The 21783-nt window shown below is 37.6% G+C and overlaps 1 protein-coding gene across 7 annotated transcripts in view; it reads left to right on the plus strand.

Annotated features, from left to right (window-relative positions):
* The window catches only part of SCUBE1 (signal peptide, CUB domain and EGF like domain containing 1), a 222588-nt gene that overhangs the window by 48927 nt on the left and 151878 nt on the right, over nt 1–21783 (plus strand). For all 7 annotated transcript variants that reach the window (XM_068190668.1, XM_068190666.1, XM_068190671.1 and 4 more), the window contains one exon: nt 16023–16151. In XM_068190668.1, coding sequence (XP_068046769.1) covers nt 16121–16151 — 31 coding nt within the window. In that variant the 5' untranslated portion in view covers nt 16023–16120. The remainder of the gene's footprint in view (nt 1–16022; nt 16152–21783) is intronic.

Genomic DNA, 21783 nt, shown 5'->3' on the forward strand with positions numbered 1-21783 from the left:
TCTATGCTTAAGGCCATGCCAAGTATGAGCACAACTATCAGAAGTCAGAAATACACCACTGGGAAGTTTAGTGCATATTCTTATTATTGATATTTATAAAATTAAGGAAAAAACATCACAGGAACAAACTTCATAAAACTGCAGATTTTATATTTTATATTTTGTTTTTTAAAATATTAACAACGTATTGTTCCACTGAAAACCTAGTTTACCAAGAGTTTCTTCTTCAATAAACTTTGTGATCAACAAGGAAGTAAAAAGACTTAAGGGAAATAAATACATGTCTTCTGGTCTGTATTAGTCACTGACATAGTCTTTTCTATTATAGTGTATGAAGCAGGAGGGAGTGCTTTAAATGCTTCAACCCATTTAACCTTAATTGCTTGGTTTTAATAGACTTTTGCTAACTAAAGGAACCAAATTATAGCTTGAATTAGGCCTTACTAATCTTAATTAAAAGCTCTACTTTATAATCGGAAACAGCCTATGTTTAAAACAGCCTTTCTTAAATGGCTTTAAAATACTAAGGCACTCTTACTAATAATTGTTTAGACTGAATACAGGTAACCATTATTTTCCTTGTATTGCACTTAATTAAAAATATCTCCTCCATGTGGTTTTGTGCAGTCTGCTGGCTGTAAAATTGTTTGACTCGTGGGGGTGGGATTACTTTACTTTTTCTGTGGTAATTTGAAAACACGGTTCTGCCTTTGTTTTAAAAGTTTTCTGGGGTCACAAGTTACAGGATTAACATGTGAATCAATACAAACACCCACTTCCTGCATTTGTCTGTCCTCAGGCAAACCCTTTTCAGTCACTTCCAGCCATTAATAATACACTCTATAATTCATTTAGCTCAACATTGAAATTGGGCTCAGGCACTTGATTATGGTCTCTGCACTCCTTTAGAGACCTAAATTTCAGAATAAATCAAGTCTGTTCTATTGGGAGGGAGGCAGGCCCTGGCTCTGTCTGTTGAGCATTTGGTGTATTAACAGAGCTGCCGTGCTTTTCGGGGCTGTCTGAAGAGGACAGAGAATGGATTTCATCTTTCCAAAGATGGATCTCAGTAGTAGAGATCAGCCCATTTCAACCATTTGCTTTGCTTTCTCTTTATGGTTGAGGGAGAGAAATTTCCTTCATGCACTTTGCCTTGCATTATTGGAGACAAAAATAGGTCAGATAAATCATGTCCTGGAAATCAGAGTCTTCTTTCTGACAGAGATGGGGGCATCTACAAAGTTGGATGAGGTGTATCAGGGCAAAGAGCCTGCAGCTGTGAGACTCAAATTCAATTGAAATTAATGAAGGATATTCTGTACTTGTGCTTTTAACCAGGACATGGTATTTTTAAGCTGTCATATTATCATTGGATCATGATGAAATTCATCATCCCAGTCTCAGTTTTATGTTTTTAATTCTTTAATTTAAATTTTTTTAGTGCATCGTACTCAGGAAGGACTGCTAGACTGTGTGATCATACCTTTATTTAATTTGCAATGCTTTTAATTCAGTGGCTGAAACACCTATTTGCATGAACTAAACACAAATTAGGAGTCCTTTATATGCTGAGTCTACTAGACCTCTATATGCCCTTGGGAGAAAATTACATAAAAAGTCACTTGTGCCAGGTATGGAGATGGACAGACTTTCTTGAATGTCAGTTTTGTTTGCCTAGTTATCAGATCTTTGGACATCCCCTAAAGCATTTTTTAGAAGTTCTCCTTGTTGTCCACTTAGTTTCATGTTCTGTGCTGATGGAATATACAAAGATTTTTAAATTATACCCAGTACAGAAAGGCAAAATCAGGACTCTTTACAGTGGATGCAAAGTATCTAGTCCCTACCTATGTGTATTTATATTTTAATATCAAAAGTGTGTAAGCTGGCCAGACCAAGTTTGACTGAAAATCTGTCCAGCCTGATGTCCATTCTCTGACAGTGGCCAACAGTGGATGTTTACAGTAGATTATAAAAAGACATGAAAAGGAAGAATTCAGCTTGAGATTTAAAGACCTCCTGAGCCAGAAGTTTCATTCAAATCACTGCTTAATGACATCTTCAGAATAGGAATAGAAGATATGTATGTTTGCTTCTCCAGGTGTTCTGCAAAACTCACAGTGGTAGACAGGTGATTAGCTGTGCTCAGAATACTGGGAAAGAATTGTGCAGGAACAGGTAATTGTGTACACCCGTCTCTTTGCAGCCTCCCATCTCATGTGGTTTAGCAGGAACCTCACACTGTGTTTCCCTACATAGGCAAACCCTACAAATCTGAGTTTTTGGCTTGGTAACTAACTGTCTTCAGAAGGACAGGTGTTCACACTTTCCTGAAAATGAGACTTCATTAAGGGGAGTCTCAAGTCAGTTGTGAAAAATTAATAGGTACTTTGAAAAGCTTGGCCTGGATGTTTCACCAAACTTCAGATGGCTGCGCTGTTAAATCAGGTGCTGTGGGTACACACCCATAACCCTATTATTTAATTTTTGAGCTTTTTACTGAGGCTGAAGTCCTGTATTATTTATGGGTGAGTTGACTAGTCAGGCCTTGCTGCCCTGATTTCAGTGAATAACCAAGGTTGTTATAATGTGTCCTCTCCTGGACTTCTGTTTATGTATCTTAGAAATACTGTGAATATACACCAGAGACAGTGCTTAAACATGGATTCTCTAGAAAGAAGCATGTGGAATTCATGAAGAACATTTAGACATCTCAAATGCCTAGTTTTATGTTGGATGTACTGTCCAATTAAACAAAAAAAAAAAAAAAAAAAAAAAAAAAAAAAAAAACCAAACTGTTTATTGGGTTGTTAATCAAAACTTTAGGCAAGACATTTCTGCATTTTGCTTATCTCTGCACAATAAAATAACATTGTTGTGAAAGGCATCTCAGAAGAAATCATCTACATGAGAGTACTGGAAATAGTTCTACAAGACCAAACAATTATTCATTTAACCTTAGCCGCTTTTATCTCTATGCTATTGGGGAGGAGGTCAGTGCAGCTTGGCTTTCTGTGGTACATTCTGGTCAAAAGCAGATTATTATTTGAATACTGCATTCAGAAGAAAAAGAATGTAGGCATTCTTTGGTTCTCTCTACCTAACATTCTCCCCAGCATAATGAAAAAATAAATTGCTTTAAATTCCCAAAGGAAGATTTCCATGCTATGAATATGAGCACTCTTCAATTTGCAGCAAATGCCCATGTTATTATTCCTGTATCTGCAGTTTCATCCTTTTTTCATTGAATAGTGTTAATGGAAGCTGTGTGTGCTTTCTAGTACAGGATATTTGAACAGTGGAGCCAAATTGTCTGATTTCATGGCAAAGGTGAAATTGCATCCGTTTGCCCTATTTCCCTTTCTTGTCCAAACATCAGATGTGAGCACAGCTTATAAATGGAAATATTTGATGATTCACAGGTCAGCAATGGTGTTTTTCAGATTTGAATGTTAAATTTCATCCTTAGCACTTTTCCTGGACTTTCATCACTACAAAATTGGTAGCAATTTGTACAGCTTGGCCTGGCCTCATCTAACCCTCACTTACCTCATGTCCAGCAGAGATGAGTATGTGACTTCATTAATTCCTGTTCCTGGTATTGCTTTCTTCTCTAGTTGCCAAACAGTCCAGGAAATGTTTTGAGAGTCTGGAAAGGGTAATGATGATGGAAAAGCCAGTGGGTTGCCTGCTACTGTTCACTATCTGTACATTTATGTCCCTGGTGGACAGTGGCTGCACATCCAAGGTCAAAAACCAAAGGCTACTTACCACTGTTTATGAAATTTTCTCTGTGATTATTTGTCTCTGGGGATAAATAGGGCTCTGGTTCACAAGACTTATTTCTGCTTGGCCTTTTCAAAGACTGAGGAGAGCCTACATCATAACTGCTGAACTCTATTTGTGGATAAAATTTTAGAACTGTCAGCACATATCAGTAGGGTTGTGTTCTCTGTTTCAGGAATAAAATAGCTGGAATCAAAAAATTGCATCAATGTGGTATTTGTTTGAAAATAAAACCTTTTGCATTCAATCAACTACAGCAACATCTAGGGCTTCTTGTTGATACTGGCCAGGTCCATGCTTTCAAAAAAAAAATGGAAAACATTCAGTCTGTAAATCCAAGCAAAACTGCATGGCAGGTACTTTACATGCTGGGGAGACAGAATTGTTGTTAAGAAGCTGAGAGAGGCTGTGCCAGAATTCTGAGTTGTGCGGCAAAATTGCCAACTGTTTTGGCATCTTGAAAATAGCTCCACATTTTGTGATTGTACAGTCCTGGTGGAGAAGCTTTTAGAGCTGTGAACTGTTTCAGGCAGTGCTTGTGTGTAGTCACATTTAGGGTATCATCATTATTATCACAGGTTTAGTAAGCTTTAACTTAATGGAAGTGAGATGCTGAAACACAAATCCATAGCAAGCTTAAATTTTCATTACAGGAAAAAAATGTGACTTGATCATCTTAAACTCTTGAATAGTAACAAAATTTGTAGCCTAGTAACTTCTGTACCTTCAAGATGGTGCACAGAACTGAAAGGTGGTGGACAAAAATTAGTTTAAGCTTTTTTGCAAGACTATCTCATATTTAAAAAAATGTATTGTAAATATTTGATGATTTCTATTCAGTTTAGTCTTCTCAGATCTTTTTGAAGTGAATGTATCAAGCTCATAAATGAGCCATGTAAATGGCTTAGTCTAGGGTCACATCAACTTATTTTACTGTTTATTTCCAAAAAATACCCACACCTCTGCAAGAAACTCATAAGCAAAATAACACCACTCTCCTGAAAACTTAAACTAAATACAAATCATTCATCTAATCTAGGCTGGAGCACTGAAAGATTTTTTAAGAAAATTCTTCTTAACACCACAGAAAAGAGAAGGAAAGTAAGAAATCCTCAGTACTATCTCCTGGATAAAAAGAGATGTAATGTGAAGTTATTAATCTTGGAAATCAGGTAACATGCTAGTATTAATAGATTACTCTTACCAGAGGTACTTTGCAGTCTTAATTACCATGAGTGTGAGGGACTTCTTTTTCATTGAGTTTTAATGAATGAGCAATACTCTCATATTTCAGCACATTCCCTGTGTGTTACAACCTTTTAACAATCATGTACACCCTCCTAGACTGGATAAAATCTTCTGTAGGTAGAAAAACTGTTTACAGTTAAACCTAAGCCTGATGATTCTAAACCAAAGAAAGATCTGTGTTTTAATGAACCAAGTTAGCACCCAGCCAGCTGCAGTATAATGGGTGAGGGGTTACACCTTTATCCCTGTGAAGGACTGAGTGGCACTCCTTGTAGGCTGCTCTTTACTGTTGTCTGCAAGCCAAAATGCTGAGAGGCCTTCAGATCTTCAAGGATGTTGTTGGGGAATGGCATGAATTTGTCTGCATTCGGGAACAGGTGGCAAAATAGGAGGCAGAGTTGGTTTCTGGGGTTTCATAAGTATTGGGTCTGGCAGGGAACACAAGTTCATGGTTTCCCTGTGGATCATGTTTAGAAGTAGCCACATGACTTCAGTAAATGTTGAAATGAAAGGCAGCCCTGAACAGGTGATTCCCTCATTGCAGGGCACACCAGCAGTGCAAGGTAGAGCTGCTCTGCTCACAGACAGATTACTTGTGTGGGTCTATCTTGCCAGGTTTTGTAGGCTGGCAAGATTAATACCTGATATGCATCTTGCACAGAGTAGGAAGCTTGACCAAGTGATACAGGATGACAGGAAGCCCTGTATTTTACAAATCTTGCATGAAATAAATCACTTTATATCCCACAAGTGGTTAACCAACACAGCAGAGTAGTTTTCAGCCAGGAGTCTGCAGTAGCCCAAGGACTACTGCTAAAGTACAGGTGGGAGAAATAGTTTGAAAAGGTAAACCTTCGGTCAGAAGATGTAAATTTGCTAAAGGAGTGTTTCCACTTCTGCTGGAAAACATACTAGTTCCTCATATCCAAGAAGGTTGAAAACCTCAGCTCTGTAGCCTCTCATACATTTGTAGCTTTTTCAGCCTGAAACTGAAGAAGTGTCAGTCTGCCAGGGACTGAGGAAGCATGTGCTCTATGATACCAAGAAATCTTCCACTTGGCAGTGCACATTCTGCCACTGACTTGTTCTGAAATCGGCCAGAAGCGACCTTCTGTTCCCCCAAATGAAGGGCCACATTAAAAAAGTTAATATTCATTCACTGAGGGGTAATAAAAAAGTTTATTTCAGAATTGAAGGCTGGGATTTTTTTTTCCCTTTGTCAGTGGACAGACATTTAGAAATTAAATGCAATTAAGTTTGGAGATAAGGAATCTGAGAATGAGATGCCCGCAGAGTCTGAGGAAAAAGTAGGTGAATTATATCTGTATCAATGAGCTAATTTCACTACTTGAAACATTCTTCTCAAAATTGATAGGTTTATATTTGAATTTAAAGATCCAGGAACAGCCTCCTGCCATGGCTTACTGAAACAATTATCATGAGGATGCATGCACACCAGCAGCGTCGGTAAGGACACAGATATACTCTCCCATTAGATGGCCAAGAACTTCAAAGATTTGATGTAGAATCAGACATCTAGCATTATATTAAAAGAGGGAATTGGGGTGCAAATGGCTGTGATTTAGAAGTGGTGGGAAAAAGAGCTGTCAGATGTCATGTTTCACATTCATAACAGCTTGTGAACAGGAAACCTCTCTGCATGAGCTTGTCGGGCATGGCAGCTACTAAATAAAGACAGACTCTAAAACTGTTACGTGCTCTGCAGGTATCCATCTTTATTTGGGTATCTCACTTGAGCTTCAAAGAGCTTGCAGCCAATCTGTTTAAATATCAATTAAGACAAATGTCAAGCTGCTCCAAGCTCTAATCAAGGGTTCAAGATGCTGAATGCAGGATTACAGTTATTTTGGGTTTATCTAGGAAAAAAAAAACAAAACCATAAACTATTTACTATAAATGAAGCTGGAATGGTCCCAAATAAGTTTCCATTGTGCTAGTCAAAATGGCAAATGTCACACAGGGGTAATACTCATACATTAATAGAACATATAACGTTCCCTAGGGAAAGAACTCTGCTTAATTATTTTTTCTCATAAATGATTCTAGCTCTCCAAAGTTTTCAGGCATCCAAAAGGTACTGTAGGTAAAAAGCTCTGTAAAACCCCAATGTTAATGCAGTAGGAAGACTTGCCAGTTAAGCAGTCAGAAACTCTGTAAGGTCCTAAGGGAAGAGTGTGCCACATCACCTATTTGATCTCCTCCTGTTCCTGCTGCTGGAGTGTTGTGTGTGCCACCATACAGAGTATTTAGGTGGCTGGCAAGTGACACCAAATGCATGCAGAATCTCAGCTTTCAGTTTGTAAGTTACCTTTTTTCCAATATTTTTGCCTATTTCTTACTTCACTGTACTTCAGTGATAACTTTCCAGTGGCAAGGTACATGTGGACTGAGGCAGGAATACCTGCCCTGAACATCAGGCATCCTCAGAGAAGGAATCAAGGGGGTATGTTCTTGTGTCTGTTGTCACTTTGATTGGCATATCAATGTCCAGCCACTAAAAATGTTCTTTCCACTCTTCAAACTAGAGTGTTTCTAGACACCCTATTTCTTGTTGATGAATGAAGAATGGGATGGTTATTCACCAAAAATGTGAGATATAACCATTCAGCTACTGCAGAAATTTTGGATTTTCATCATATATTGCCTTGTTTCATTTACCAACGTGTCAGCTGAAGTCAGCTTTACAGCACTGGGTGCTTGATATTGTCTCGACACTTATGTTTTTAAATGTGACTTTAATTCTCTTTGTATGAAGCACAGTTGAAGACCATTAGCTAAAACTTGGGAAGTAGCAAATGCTAAACACACCTACATTTTCTGCAGCTGATAAACTCAGTTCACTTACTTCATCACCTCCTTAGAGAAGGACTTGTGTGTCTGAAAGCTCTTTTTCCCCAGCCAGTGAGGGTCCTATAAGGCCATCCATACTCTGTGTAACTTGAAAATTTGATTCATGCTTACTGTACACCGTATAATAATAGGGGAAAAAATTACAGATAAAATAGGGATCGTTAATAGCTGTGTCTGTGCTGTCTTTAAAATTAGATGTTAATAATTGTGGTTAGGGAAAAAATTATGAAACTATATTAAAATAATATTAAATTTTTAAAAGTCATATCTACGGGCAGTGATAAATGTGATGATGTCTCATCTGTCTTTCAGACGTATCCTAAAAGCTTTTAGGCAAGAGAGTTCTAAATATGAAACTGTTCACACTTTAAAAATGTGTGGTTTTTTTGACCAGCTGGACATACCTTTACATAGTTTGGTTTGTATTCCATTTCCCCCCACTTCTTTCAGACAATTTAGCAAGATATAGAGCATGATGAACTTTATGTTTAGCCATCACAGAAGGAAAGGAAACAAAACTGCTATAGAGTACTTGATCTTTTCTGGAAACTGGATGAAATGGCTTCCAGAAAAACAGCACAACAATACCACAGATTGTATCCAAATCATGTCCACTAAACTGGCACGGCCTTTTCATTTTATTGCCAGTTTAATACTGGGAAATAGGGGCTTGTGACATTTTTGAAGGAAGTTGTAAAATTGAATTTTTTTTTTCTTTGTGGGCACACTAATGGGAAAAACATGGGAGAGGCAGTACCCATAGTGGAAAGGCTCTTGAGGGATTTACACTGAAAAAAGCTCATGTTAAACAATGTATTGTACCTGTTCTTTTTCCTTCTCCACCGAGAAACATCCGGCTGCTCTTTCTGAATTTACCCTGTTCCCAGCCTGCCCACCCTTGACCTTGCCTCTTAGAGAAGCCCTAATGGCTATCAAATTTTACAGTTTTCTTTGGCACAAGCGTCTTGAAAACATCATGGCAACTTGAAAGCTGTAAAAACTGCACTCTGTGTTCCTCTGATTCATTAGATTGTAACATTTACAAAGTTACGGCATCTAAAGAATAAAGATGTTAACATTTATGAGTCAAAAAAAAATAAAATATCGCAGGAAGGACCAGATGTAACAAATAATTTGTTTTATAGAAAAAGTGATTTAACAAGCTTTCCATGGAAAGAGATTTTCAAAAATGGACTTTGCTCTGAAGGTGAAAGGGTTTTTGGAGTAGAAATATTGAATGAGTCTTGGTACGTCAATATTTTCTTCATAAAATTTGGACTTGGAGTAGATGCTGAATTCTGATACCACAAAACAGATGGAAATGGTATTTAATCAGATCAGAGTGAGTGAAATTGATAAATGATCACATCTTCCCACCCAATTCTTCATACTTGAGTCAGATTTTGCAAAATTTGACAGTAGAGCAGATTTCAAATGTGTGTAAATGTGCTGATGCTAAGCTCTTTGTAAGAATCTAACGTTTAGTATTGTTGCTCAGGTTGAGTGTTTTCCCGAGAGCTGAACTTATGGCAAATTTCACCTGCACTTTACCAGAATGATCTTTAACCTATGTTTGAGCTTTTATCCTGGCCTTTAGATCTGGAACTGGTTCCCTTTTTAAGGAAAGTGCAACTTGATATGGGAAATACAAATGCCTTAGGTTCAGATTGTCCAGAGTGTGATGTATATCTGCTAAACGTATATTAAATGTAAACTCTGACAAAGAATATATATAAATATATAAATATTCCCATGTAGTTTTTACTTATTTTCATGGCTTTTGCAGTCTCAAACCCAGTTATGAAGAAGAAGAAGATGCTGATCTGACTGTGATCCAGGACTTTGTTTGTAATTCTTCTCAGTATGCATGTAACTTCACTTCTTCCTGTTTCCTTTAAAGTAGTGGTGTCAGTGCCATGCTGCTGTTCATTCTGAATTGGAAATGGGAACAAAAAATTTCAGTGCTGATCCTATCTCACATATCTCTCTACTGTGAATCCCAGAAAATATGTCTTCCTGGCTTCACTAAGCCAGTGGCAAAAATTGTAGGATTGGGTTTTCATCTCAGGCTGTTTTATATTTGGATTTTACAAGTTTACTTTCTTTCACAAACATTTGAGATCAAGCTTGCTTGAAGCTATGCATGTGGAAGACTGTTCTGCTCTGTAAATCTCTTCTTAGTTGTGTAGGATTTAGAACCTAGAGGTGGGTGGTTTTTTTTCCTGTATTTTTCTGTGAATATGAAGATAGTGCATTAGCCCTAGGAGGAACACTGACCAAAACTCAATAATAAATCAATAACATTTTTGACAGCTCTTAGTAGAGAAGCCATAAAAGTGAAAAATATTACCACATGGAAATATGGTCTCCAGCATCTTGCAGTATTCTTTGCTGCGTAATAGTTGTGGATAAGCAGGCAAGATGCTGCAGAACTGTAGGATGACATTTTTTAGCAGAAGACACTGATAAAAGAGAATTTTGCATCTGATATGCTTTGCCCTCTGTAGGGGCTAGCAGCAACCCATCTTCAAGCAAGAAGGTAAAGCGCAGCTTCTTTCCTGTCAAGTTTGTAAGGGCAATGTTATTCACTGTCTCCACAGTGCCTTTTTGGCAGTATTTGGTTTGAAACAGTTAGATAACGGAAGATGAATATCAAAATTTTCTTTCTGTAGATACTGAAGAAATACATGGCTTCAGGCATCAAGATGTACTTACAAGGATTTTAATATTTCTTTTTCTAGCTATTTAATGGATCCAGCTTCTTTATGAGATATTCTACATCTGCGTAATATACCTGCACAATTGCTTTTGTTTGTGGGTCTGTAAATTAGAAGTTGATGTGGGCAGACAGCTTTCTTTGGCTATTTATTTTAAAATGTCCAAGCACATAAATGACTCCTTTCAAAGTCAATTGAAGTTTTTGTTTTCTAAATTAGCTCCAGATCTTGCACTTATATTGCTAGTCAAGAAATACTTTAAAATGGACACAGATTTTATTCAATCCCACGCCTATTTTGAGTGAGTGTTGGGATCTGTGGCCTTGACAGATGCCAAGATAAAAATTGTGTCAATGCACACTTTCCCATTTTCTACAGAAATCTGTGGAATCAACACTAAACGCTGAATTTGGCTCATTGACTTCCAGGCCTCAGTCATTCTTCCTTTTGCATGTTAATAGCCATAAGGCTTCTTGTGACAGTTTAGCTGTGACACTCATCCAAAATTCATCAAATCCATGCAGGCATTTGCTTTGATTTCAGTAGCTATGCCCATGATGATCTGTGGCTGTGCAGACAAAGTTTGTTACATGTGTTGGGATGATTTTTGGACATTGAGGAACTTATTTAATTGCAAGTAATGCAATGAAGAGTGGGAACTAATTTTTCTGGAGGTAGATTTGTTACTTTCTTGGCATAAATTCTGAGCCACCTTCTAGGACAGCTGGTTACCGCTTGGAAAAGATGATTAGCACTCAGTGAATTCATGACACTGCTGAAAATGTTTAGACAAAATGGGAACCAGGCATTTTGCAACTTCCTCGTTGTTTTACAGTTTGGTTTGTCTTGTGGACATTAGTTATTGCATGCTGATGTGTCTTCTATTCTCTGCTGAAACAGAAAGCTGAAATTCTGTGACATGGGAAGCAGAAGAGTTTGATTCTTGTTTTATTTTGAACATTTCACAGTTGTATGTGCCTCTGGAAGAGCTGCTTCTCTGCAGGGTGATATTGTGAGGCTTATGAGAGTTCCATCTCTTGTGGCAGAATACACAAATTAAACAAATCCTGAGGCAGGGTTAATATCGCCTCTAATAATGAAAGAAGAATCAATCCCATTATGTATAAGGGAAATACAGGTCCCATCAAACTAAAAAGAATAAAGTCACTTAAATTCAAATTCAAATTCAAGGACTGTAAATTACAGCATGTCCTCGTGGTAACACATCCTCAGATTTTCTCAGACACTTGTCTAGGGTTTTTTTTTAAAGGTTCTTGGAGGCTTGCATTGCATAATAACTGCAGTCTCATGGAGTGGGTGTTCTTTACCTAACACCACTGCTCCTTGAGGAGGCCGGTAGCAGAGCATGGCTGTGTTCCCTAGGGATGTGCTCAAAGAGTTATTTCCAGATGGTAACAAAAAGATTCACCTCTGCTTTCCAGAAAGAATTAGGATAGAGTTTCCAAGCCTCTTTCACCTTGGTAAATAGCTGAACCAGTACAGTTACTAGTACACCCAAGTAAGCAAGTGTCTTTTTACCTCTTTTTTTTCCTGATAATTTTTTACTTAAACTTTTGAAACAAGCAGTGGATTTTTGAGATTTTTCTGAACCAGCTCCAGAAAGAGATGAGCAAAATTATTTTGCCAGCATCCGAGGTTATCCTTACATCCAGCCCTGGGATTGGGAGTTACTGTCTTTTTTGAATACACTAAGCTCAAATAGGTTCTTGGCAGGTTGCGTCAGTACTAAAAATGTCTCTTCACCTTCTTAATAGTTTTGGTGAATTTAATTCTTGTCTGAGACTCCCACAATACCTGCCATTGTAGTACCACATGAATTTAATTTTCCTTGGAGTCGAAATACTGCCATTCTCTTTTAAGGTGATTTCTTCACTAAACATCCCAATAGTTCCCTATCTGAACAGCTGGAATTTAAGGAATTGAAAACTTCATAAGTATTTTGCCAGTGTAGACAAAAATTCAGGTTTCCCTTTGAGAAACCTTGCAAATTCATCAGTAGATGCACCTACATCCATCACAATTTCATGGTTGAATACCTACATTTATTTTTTTCCTCTTGGTTTTGGTTTTTGTGTTTGTTTTTGTTATGGTAATTCCTTCATGACGAAAGACAATATTAAGAGACCAAATGGTAAAAATGTTAAGGATAGTTGAAGCTACAAAATTAGCAGGGAAGGCTTAATTTCTCAGAGGTGTTTACAGTTGAGATTTTGATTAACACCCAATTCAATAATTTATAGGAAAAAAAGAATGATAGGATATGACCTACCGAAAAGGAAATGAACACAGATGGCCCCTGCAAATTTTGAGGCTTACATTAGACAAAATGAAGAGCAAGGCTGCAGGTTTTATGTGATTGAATGTACTCCTATTACTTTTACTCTATATGAAGCTTGTTAAGGAAGCTGTATTCTGGCATGCCAGATGTAGCATTCTGTCCATAAATTAGAGTTGTTGCACACTGAGGCATTCTTTAAAGAATGTCTTCCTCCAGGTAAAAGAGAAGATGGAGTGGTGGTCACATTGTTTGCATTTCTCTTGGCAGTTGGAGCTTCAAAAATGTTCAACATTTGGACTTTATAGTCTTTGTGCATGTTTTTGTGAGCTCTTCTTGTTTGTTGGTTTTTTTGTTTGTTTTTGTTCTGGGTTTTTACGGGGGAGAGAGGGGCGCTTTTTTTTTTGGTGTGTTTTTGTTTGTTTTTTTTTTTTTTGGAAATGTAAATACACCAGTCTTAGCCCCTTGGTTTTTTGCTAGCCATACTGGAGATAGAAAATCCAGTTAGCCTGCCAGGTGAAGCTTTTAAATAGTTATGTGGGTTTTGGAGTGAAGAAACACAAAAAAAACCCCACAATGTGGCTCTGAAAAGGAGTTAGAATATTTGGTTCCACTTCTAGTTTTATACAGCTAAAGGGAGAAATAATATTCTCATCCTTTTGCAATATTAATTGTGACTTGAACTCCTAAGAGAATGAGATGAAAAAAAATCTGTTACTTTTGCTATTTTTGTGGTTTCTGTATCTGTTGTATTACCTTTTCCATAACTTGAGTATTTGTATTGCATCATCACTATGTGCTGTTAATCACAGTACATCTTTTTAGAAAGAACTCTTATATTAGGGGCAGTCATTCAAAAGGCTTCGCATTTCTTTGGTGTTTTTTGTCCCCTTTGAAGGCTCTCCCACTGCTTATTTAAACAAATAGTACTGTTTGATTCATTGTTTGGAAAAAAAATGGAATTAATTGCTCAGCCCTTGGCAGTCTGATGCTGAGGAACATAACAGGTGGTAACAGCTTCTTCTGAATTCCTTCTTCTGAAAAGACTCATTGCTGGATAAAAGTTAAGGACAAATCTTGAAATGAAGATGCCATTTTTTCCGTGTCCTGAGGGGAACACCTGAGACACCTGACATCAAAATCCTGTCAGATGCTTTTTGACTTGGCCTGTTAAAACATGGAATTACTGTAGATCTCCCTTTTTGTCCCTGTAGCCTGTAGAGAACAACAGGAAGTTTCTGGAAATATTCATTAATGGTTGTGGAAGCTGCAAATTTCTGCTGAGTGGAAACCAGACTGTAACATTTTGGGAAAATGCACCCAGGCACACAGAGCTGTGGCCTAATGAAAGCAGCTTCTCAGAGACTGCATTGCAGGTTGTTTGGAATGAGCACTTGCCTTGCTGGTTCTTGTTTTCAAGAAAAATCACAGATGGCTCTTTTTGCTCTCATACTGGACTTGGGAGGTAGAGCAGGACCACAGGCTGTGCTGAGTGGGCACTCGCACAACTCATGGATGGAAATTGTTAGTAAAACATGAGAACCTTCTGAAAAAGAGCAGTGCTTTAAAGACTAGGAAATTTACCTTTAAGCAGCAGGTTGGATTTTGGTTTGGAAGATCCTTTCTCCAGCTTACTATTTCTGGTATTGCTGTGGTGCCAAATGCTGAGTTATGAAATAGCCAAGTGTTTTTTTCAGATAAAGCCAAGCCTGTCATTCCCTTTTCAAGCTGCTGAGGAGGTTGTACAAGGGGGATTTCAGAGCTGTTGGAGGCAGGTGGATGGAGACTTGAAGAATTATGAGTTTAAGGAAGATTTTTGGGAGAGGCCAACATGAGGGAGAAGACTTGAAACAGAACTTGGGAGAAGCCTGTCCCTGCTCTCATAGGTTGTGTGAGGAGGGACAAACCCAGCCATCCTCAATCCAAGGACCAGAAGTAGTGAAGGCACTGAGTGGCTGAGTTTGAGGTGGCTCTTCAGAGGAGTCTGATTTTGCCCAAACCACCTTGTCCTCTTTGGATTGCATTGGGTATGATACCAGGTAGCAAGAGCTTTTCATGGAGTACTTTTAAAAGGGAAAAAAAAAAAAAGAGAGAGAAAATCTGTGTGAATATGAACCTCATTCAAAAAAATGTCAATGACCTCTGCAATGGAAGGCACATTTGAAATGTAATGCCGGGGTAACTCTGATATCCTAGCAGGTGGTTTTCTGAAAGGATAACTTCATCTGTTTATCATGTGCTGCCTACTTAGGGAGATTAGCTGTGGTTTTTGGTCTAGCAGACCACAAATTTAGACCTGATACTTATCAAGCCATGAGACTATCTTTAATTATTTATGTATTTTTAGTTGGTTGATGTGCACCACTTAATTATTCACAAGAGTGACTGTGATACTGATGTTCCATATATAAGCCAAAATACAGTTTGCAAAAAGAAGAAAGTTTGCATTTTCTAGAATGAGTGATTTTTTGTATGAGGGAGGGAAGATCATGACAGAATCGTCTGTAATTGAAGCAGAATTCATCTCTCATATTTTATGATCCTATTTAAGATACCTCTGTAAGGCCAGTGTGAAAAAACCCCAAACAACTCTATCATATCTTCTGAGAATAAAATACTGAACTTTTTGTGGTTCTTGTTGTATGTGGATTAATACAGGAGATTATAGTTTTTTTGTTATGAAAGGCATACTTTTGTCTCATGCCATATTAATAGTATGCTTCACATAGATGTTACAAGTCAGAGGTTTCACTCATTCTCTGCCCAATTATTTTGAAGACAGAAAATAAAAACTACATTTTAAATATAAAGTGTACCCAAATCAAGTGTTCCTTTTTTTATTTTTGACAACATATCATTGTTTACTGTGATGATACTTGAATTATTTTGTGAAAGAGTGTTCTATACATTGGCTTGCTGCTTTTCAGACAAATACCACCCTGATATATTTGGTCTCTGGCCATATGTTGAAGTAGGCAATGTGAGCCTAAAAGAAAGATTAGGATCATGCATATATCAAAAAACCTACTCAGCTGGAGAATTGTTTCTATATTGTTAGAATCCTCTTTTTACAAAAGCTTCTTTTTCCTCCTCTTGTGTTTTAGATATTGATGAGTGTGAAAATGACTTCTACAATGGGGGGTGTGTCCATGAGTGTATCAACATTCCAGGCAACTACAGGTGTACGTGCTACGATGGATTCATGTTAGCCCACGATGGCCACAACTGTCTTGGTAAGTGGTGAATGCTGGCAAGAGACTTTGATTTCGTGTCTGTGGCAAGAAGGCCTGATCTGTTTTGTGCATTTTATCATCTGGCATGTCTTCAGTAAAGACTTGATCCAGGTCACGATGAAAGCATTCAAACCTGTGTGCTGGCCCCAGTGTAGTTTAGGTCAGACCCCTACAGCTGTCACCCTTAATCTTGACATGCTCAAAGCAGAATGCCCATGTCTAATATTGCTGAGGAGAGCCCTGACCCCAAAGCCTGTGCTGGATCCTTGGGCTTCTTCTTTAAGAAAAGTTACCTGTTAAATATTCTAAATATACTGAGATATATTTTGTCTGTTTCTTTCAATTTTTGTAATCCCAGTCATATCTTCAGAGCTTGCCCTTCCATTTTTTCCCTTTTCAGGCAATACAGTTCTAGTATGGTGCATGAACATAAATTACAGAAAGTTAGGAGTACAAGTAAGCCAGGAGGGAATACTTGGACAATGAAACAGGGCAGAAGAAACACTAATCACTAATAACTGGAGGGACAGTGTCCACTGACTGTGTGAAGCCCAGTGCAGGATCTTCATTGCTTCAGCAGTCTGAGGATTTGGAGATCTCTATTTTTGATTTGTGGCCATTGCTCTGGTTTAAATAGGGTGAGTTTGTCCTAGAAGCTACATAGGTATATGTTCTTGTTATGAAATTCTTCACACCAGTTGCCTGGAAATGAACCTACACTGCTATGTCTGGTTTCCCATAGCTGCTAACTTATTGGGCATTTTTTGTTAAATTCTGGTGCTTAGAGACTCTTTCTCACTATTCCCAATATAAATGCAATGTCCATGTTTTGGTACGGTCCTAAGTTAATTTCAAGGTGATATTTATAAAACAGTGTATAAAAGGGATATTTTTCTTTGTGTCAGCAGCAGCTCTGCTTTAGTAAAAACGGGGATATTTGCAATGAAATGCAAGAAATGGGGCAGTGAACCAGAAATATTGAAGTTCAGTATCACCAGTCTGCACTAACTGAAGCTATGAAAGAACTAGGATTTCAGGGCAAGGATTTGATTAGCCTTTCAGTAGATGTATTTTGTACTGCATTTATTTTCAAACAGAGTAATATTTGTTCAGATGGATTATATATCTTGACCATTGACAGGGGTTTGACTCAGACTTCCAAGTTTCATTTGTTATAGAACAGACTAAAATAGATTTATTTGCCTCAGCCTGAGGTGGTCAAATGATTAATGGTGCAAGAGCTATTTCTTATACAATGAGCAGCCAGACATTAATTTAAAAAATAAAGAAAAACTCTATTCTAATATTCATAAATTCTTACTAAAACAGAACACAGACATAACCAAATAGTTCAAGTATTTGGAATTCAACTAACTGTACATATGTGTTGTTTCAAACAGCTTGCTAGTTTCAACTTTGTCCAAACAATTCCCATAATAGTAGGGAAAAAACCCTTTTGAGCAATGAACAGCAAAGGAGTGACATGATCAAGGATGAGCCATTGAGGAGAGATGTGGGATGTTTTTGGACCTGCTGTCTGTGTTATTGCTCTCTGGTCATGAAATTAGGAGGCTAAATCTACAGAGATAGTCACATTTCTAATTATATTTTCATTATTTGCTATTCAGCCACTTGATTTTTTTGTGGGTTTTTTTGTTTGGTTTTTTTTTTTAATTAAAAAAAAGGCCAACAACAATACAAACAGGTGACTACAATGGGAATGACAGCAAAGAGCTCTCTTTCTCCCAGTGTACAACCTTAGGACACTAAAAGAGGTCACAATTTTCATTCTAATTTTGAGACCATGGACTGGGGAGGTTGAGTCTGCAACTAATGAATGATCTTTAGCATGTCTTAGTAAAATATCCAGTTTTACTTAGAGGCACTGAAAAGAGAATCAAGGCTCCCTCCTTCCCTCCTTCCCTCCTTCCCTCCTTCCCTCCTTCCCTCCTTCCCTCCTTCCCTCCTTCCCTCCTTCCCTCCTTCCCTCCTTCCCTCCTTCCCTCCTTCCCTCCTTCCCTCCTTCCCTCCCTCCCTTTTGAATGAGTTTACTGGGGGCCAGCATGTCTGGTTGATTTGTGATATTCACTTTTTGAATTGGGAATAAGAAGATTATAATTGTGACAGTGACCATGCCCATCTTGCTATAGCTGCTTGTTGTGTGCTGACTCAGATTTGGGACCATTGCTAGAAAAGAGAGAATTTTTCTTTTTTGGATGGCATTTTTCTGCCATTATTTGCACTCCACCTAGTTTCTGGCATTGTCAGTTATACTGACTGCTGTGGCAGCCTAGTGGTTCCCATTAGTAGAGTATCAGTTTTTGAAAAAGGAGACATTCTAATCCCTTTCCTTCTTGACCAGCTTTATTTCCCTTCTCTTATGCTACCAGAAATATGTAAATGCAGCGAGAGGTTGCAGTGAGGTCTCAAATCAAAAACAAACCCTGTATTTGCAAAACAAATTTAAATGAGGATTTCTATAACATTTTAGAAAGTGGTCTGCTTATTCCAAAGATTTTCTTTTTCACCAAGATGAAATTAGGCATTGATAGGAATTAAAGTTTTGGTGAGTCCACTGGTTTGCATCTGTTCTTGCTTTTTGAGAAACCATTCATTTTTCATTAATTTTATGGAGACAAAGAATGCTTCACAAGATTAGTATAAATGTTTTTCACCTTTCTTGTAATGAAAAAGATTGCATCAGAACTTCTGCATGTCTTGTTTGACATCAGGATTTCTACATATCTTGCTTGACTGCGGTCTCTGCAAGATCTTAAGCCATCTCTACTTGACAGGGTTTACATTCCTTTATAAATCTTCACTGAATATCTTTCTAGTAACATCAGTGTATAGCAAGATGATCAAAATCTTCTTTATAAATAGAAAACTTGGGGTATTCAATTACAGCAGATGCTGTAGACAAGTTAGGTGCTTTTTCCTGAGTACTTCCTCTAATATTTCCTTCCTTCCTCCCTTCCTTCCTCCCTTCCTTCCCTGCTATGATGATATCCTTGTCTAGCTAAAAATAAATATTTTTTGCACTCCCCTTAGTAGTTTTTTCTCAAAAGTTGCTCTAAATTCTACTCAGTGGATGCAAGACTAGTATTTGGTCTCATACAGTAAGTTTGAAATGTGGTTTCCCTTCTTGTACATGAAATACGAATCTGGGGGATTTTATAATGCTTATCTCTTCTGATGTACATAAGAATAGCTATCACCTGATTTCATCTCTCCTTTTTGTGTGTTGTTTGGGGGTTTTTAAAATATTTTCTTTCTCCTTAGGTCTGATTTGTGATAGTCACTTTTTGAATAGGGAATAAGCATTGCTTTTTTGCATAAACAATTCTTGCTGCCAGGCTGCACACATCCTAACTCTTCCTTTTTTTAAAGATTAGGATAGGTTCTATGAAGTTCTCTGCTTTTTAGTAAGCATACTAAAGATGGTTGCAAACTCTTCTTAGAAAGTATCAAAAATATGCAAAGCAGCATGAACAAAAGAAAAAAATATTGAATTCAGAGACATATTTATTTTATTTATAAATTTTTCTGTGGTATTAATTGCTGTAGGAACATGCATTAATACCTTGTAAATAGTAATAAATTTGTCCTCAGAAAGTCCTGTAAGGAAAGGAAATAAAATTTTCATTGTGTTATAGATTAGTAACTAGGGCAAACAGATTAAGTTACTTCTCAGTCTTCCCACAAGGTATGTCCATGTCTACACCATAGGCAGGAATAGAATCCTTACCCTTCTGCATCCCTGATTTTATTTCAAATAGTCTGTGTAGCTTTGGTTTCTCTTACAGAAAAATAGCAATTACTAAGTTTGGGCATCTGTAATGTGATATCTCAATCAATTCTTTTGTATGTCTGACCTCCTGAAGATAACTGTAAAAGTAGGTTTTGATTATTCAATATAGCTTATGGTTCTTCAGCAGCTAATTATTTGTCTGTTTGAGAAGAATCCTGGGAAGAAGAGGGAAATTCTGGTCAGAAATCAGGACAGAAATGCAATTCCTAGTGTGCATGGTAGGTTCTGTGGAGCTCCCTGCAGGAGCTGAGCAGACAGGAGTGTGGCAGACACAAGCACAGTGCCAGCTGTGAATTGAATAGCAAAGTCCTGGCTGTGTCCACAACCTTGAAGGTGTGCTTGGGGCAGAAGGCCTGATTTTCCAGCCTGAATAATGGAAATTAGCTTTTTATTTGTCTGTTGTCAGATGGTACTTAGCATCTCTTGACAAAGTGGCTAAGTCACATGGAAACCCCTGTGGGAAAGGAGAGGTGGCACTTTCCCTGGAGCATCAGAACCTGCTCCAGGAGTGGTATCGATTTGCCAGCTCTGCTGGGTGCAGCAAATCAGCAATTCCAGCCAGGCATTTGGGAGCCTGCAGCTAAAGGAGAAACTTATGAAACAAACCAGGAGCTGATGAGGCACAGGCCTTGAGATACCTGTTAGACCTTGGGATCTCAAATCAGTATAAAAGTTCATGTTTGAAGTCACACAATTTCATTTCTTCTAAGGTCTGAAGTTAAGGTCTAAACCCAAGTGCCTGTCTTGAAGTACTCCTTTAAAATCTCTTGGCTTACTTTAAGAGAGAAGAGGTTTAACCCTGGCATGCAGGCTTAATTCCTGGCTGGCTGGTAGTAATCTGCAATCTGACTCAGGTGGAAAAACTAACATTAGTATATGCATTCAATCACAGAATCATTTAGGTTGGAAAAGCCCTCCAAGATAATTGAGTCCAACTTTTAAATGTATGTATATCACATCGTATCATTCAATCATTTTTCAGCAAATGTTCCAGCGTTCTATGGTTTTGGTTTTTTTGTTTTTTTTTTTTTTTTTTTTTTTTTTTTTTTTTTTTTTTTTCCCAAAATAAACCCAAACCCATTAGAAATTCAAATCTACCTGCTCCTACCCTGCTGTTCAAGCACTGGGACTTGGGACTGTGGCCTCATCTGACTATCAACATAGAGTGGGAGAGAGTTGCAAATGTGTGAGAAATCATTCCTAAAGCTACCAGATGTATCTTGTCCAGAAGTGTCACATAACTCAGGATTGCATAATCACTGGTATGATTAAAAAGATCACTGTCTTCCTTTTAATTTAGCTGTATTTTTCTTCTTCTCCTGACAGCTGTGCACAATTGTTGCTTGCTTAAACTCCAAGCAAATGCTGGTATTGCCTGATGTTTATTTTTCTTTATGTTTCCCAATAGTTCAAATAGATTTTTTTTAATTAACTTTTTAAATATAAAACTAAACAGCTTTTGCAACGTTGTTTTTAGTTTCATAAAAATATTTTAAAGAGGAGCTGAAAAATGGTTCATTTCCTTGGCCATCTTCCAGTTTTCCTTGCCATTCTTTTCTAGTTCCAGAGGACTATTAGGTGAGCTGACAGTTAATTGTTGTCCCTCTATAGCACATTAGCAGGGCCTCTAATAATATTATCAGTCATAAACTCTCTTCCAGATTTTCCTGGTTAGTAATTCCAAGCTCATTGGCAGATGGAGGAAGGTTGAATACACCCAATAGCCTTCTTTTTATAACTCTTCATTTTTTATTAAAACAAATGTAAAATTATGTTATTTTTCTAGATAATATTAATAATATAAACCTTGAAGTTCTTACT

The sequence above is a fragment of the Anomalospiza imberbis genome, chromosome 5 (genome assembly GCF_031753505.1).
Source record: "Anomalospiza imberbis isolate Cuckoo-Finch-1a 21T00152 chromosome 5, ASM3175350v1, whole genome shotgun sequence".
NCBI lineage: Eukaryota > Metazoa > Chordata > Aves > Passeriformes > Viduidae > Anomalospiza > Anomalospiza imberbis.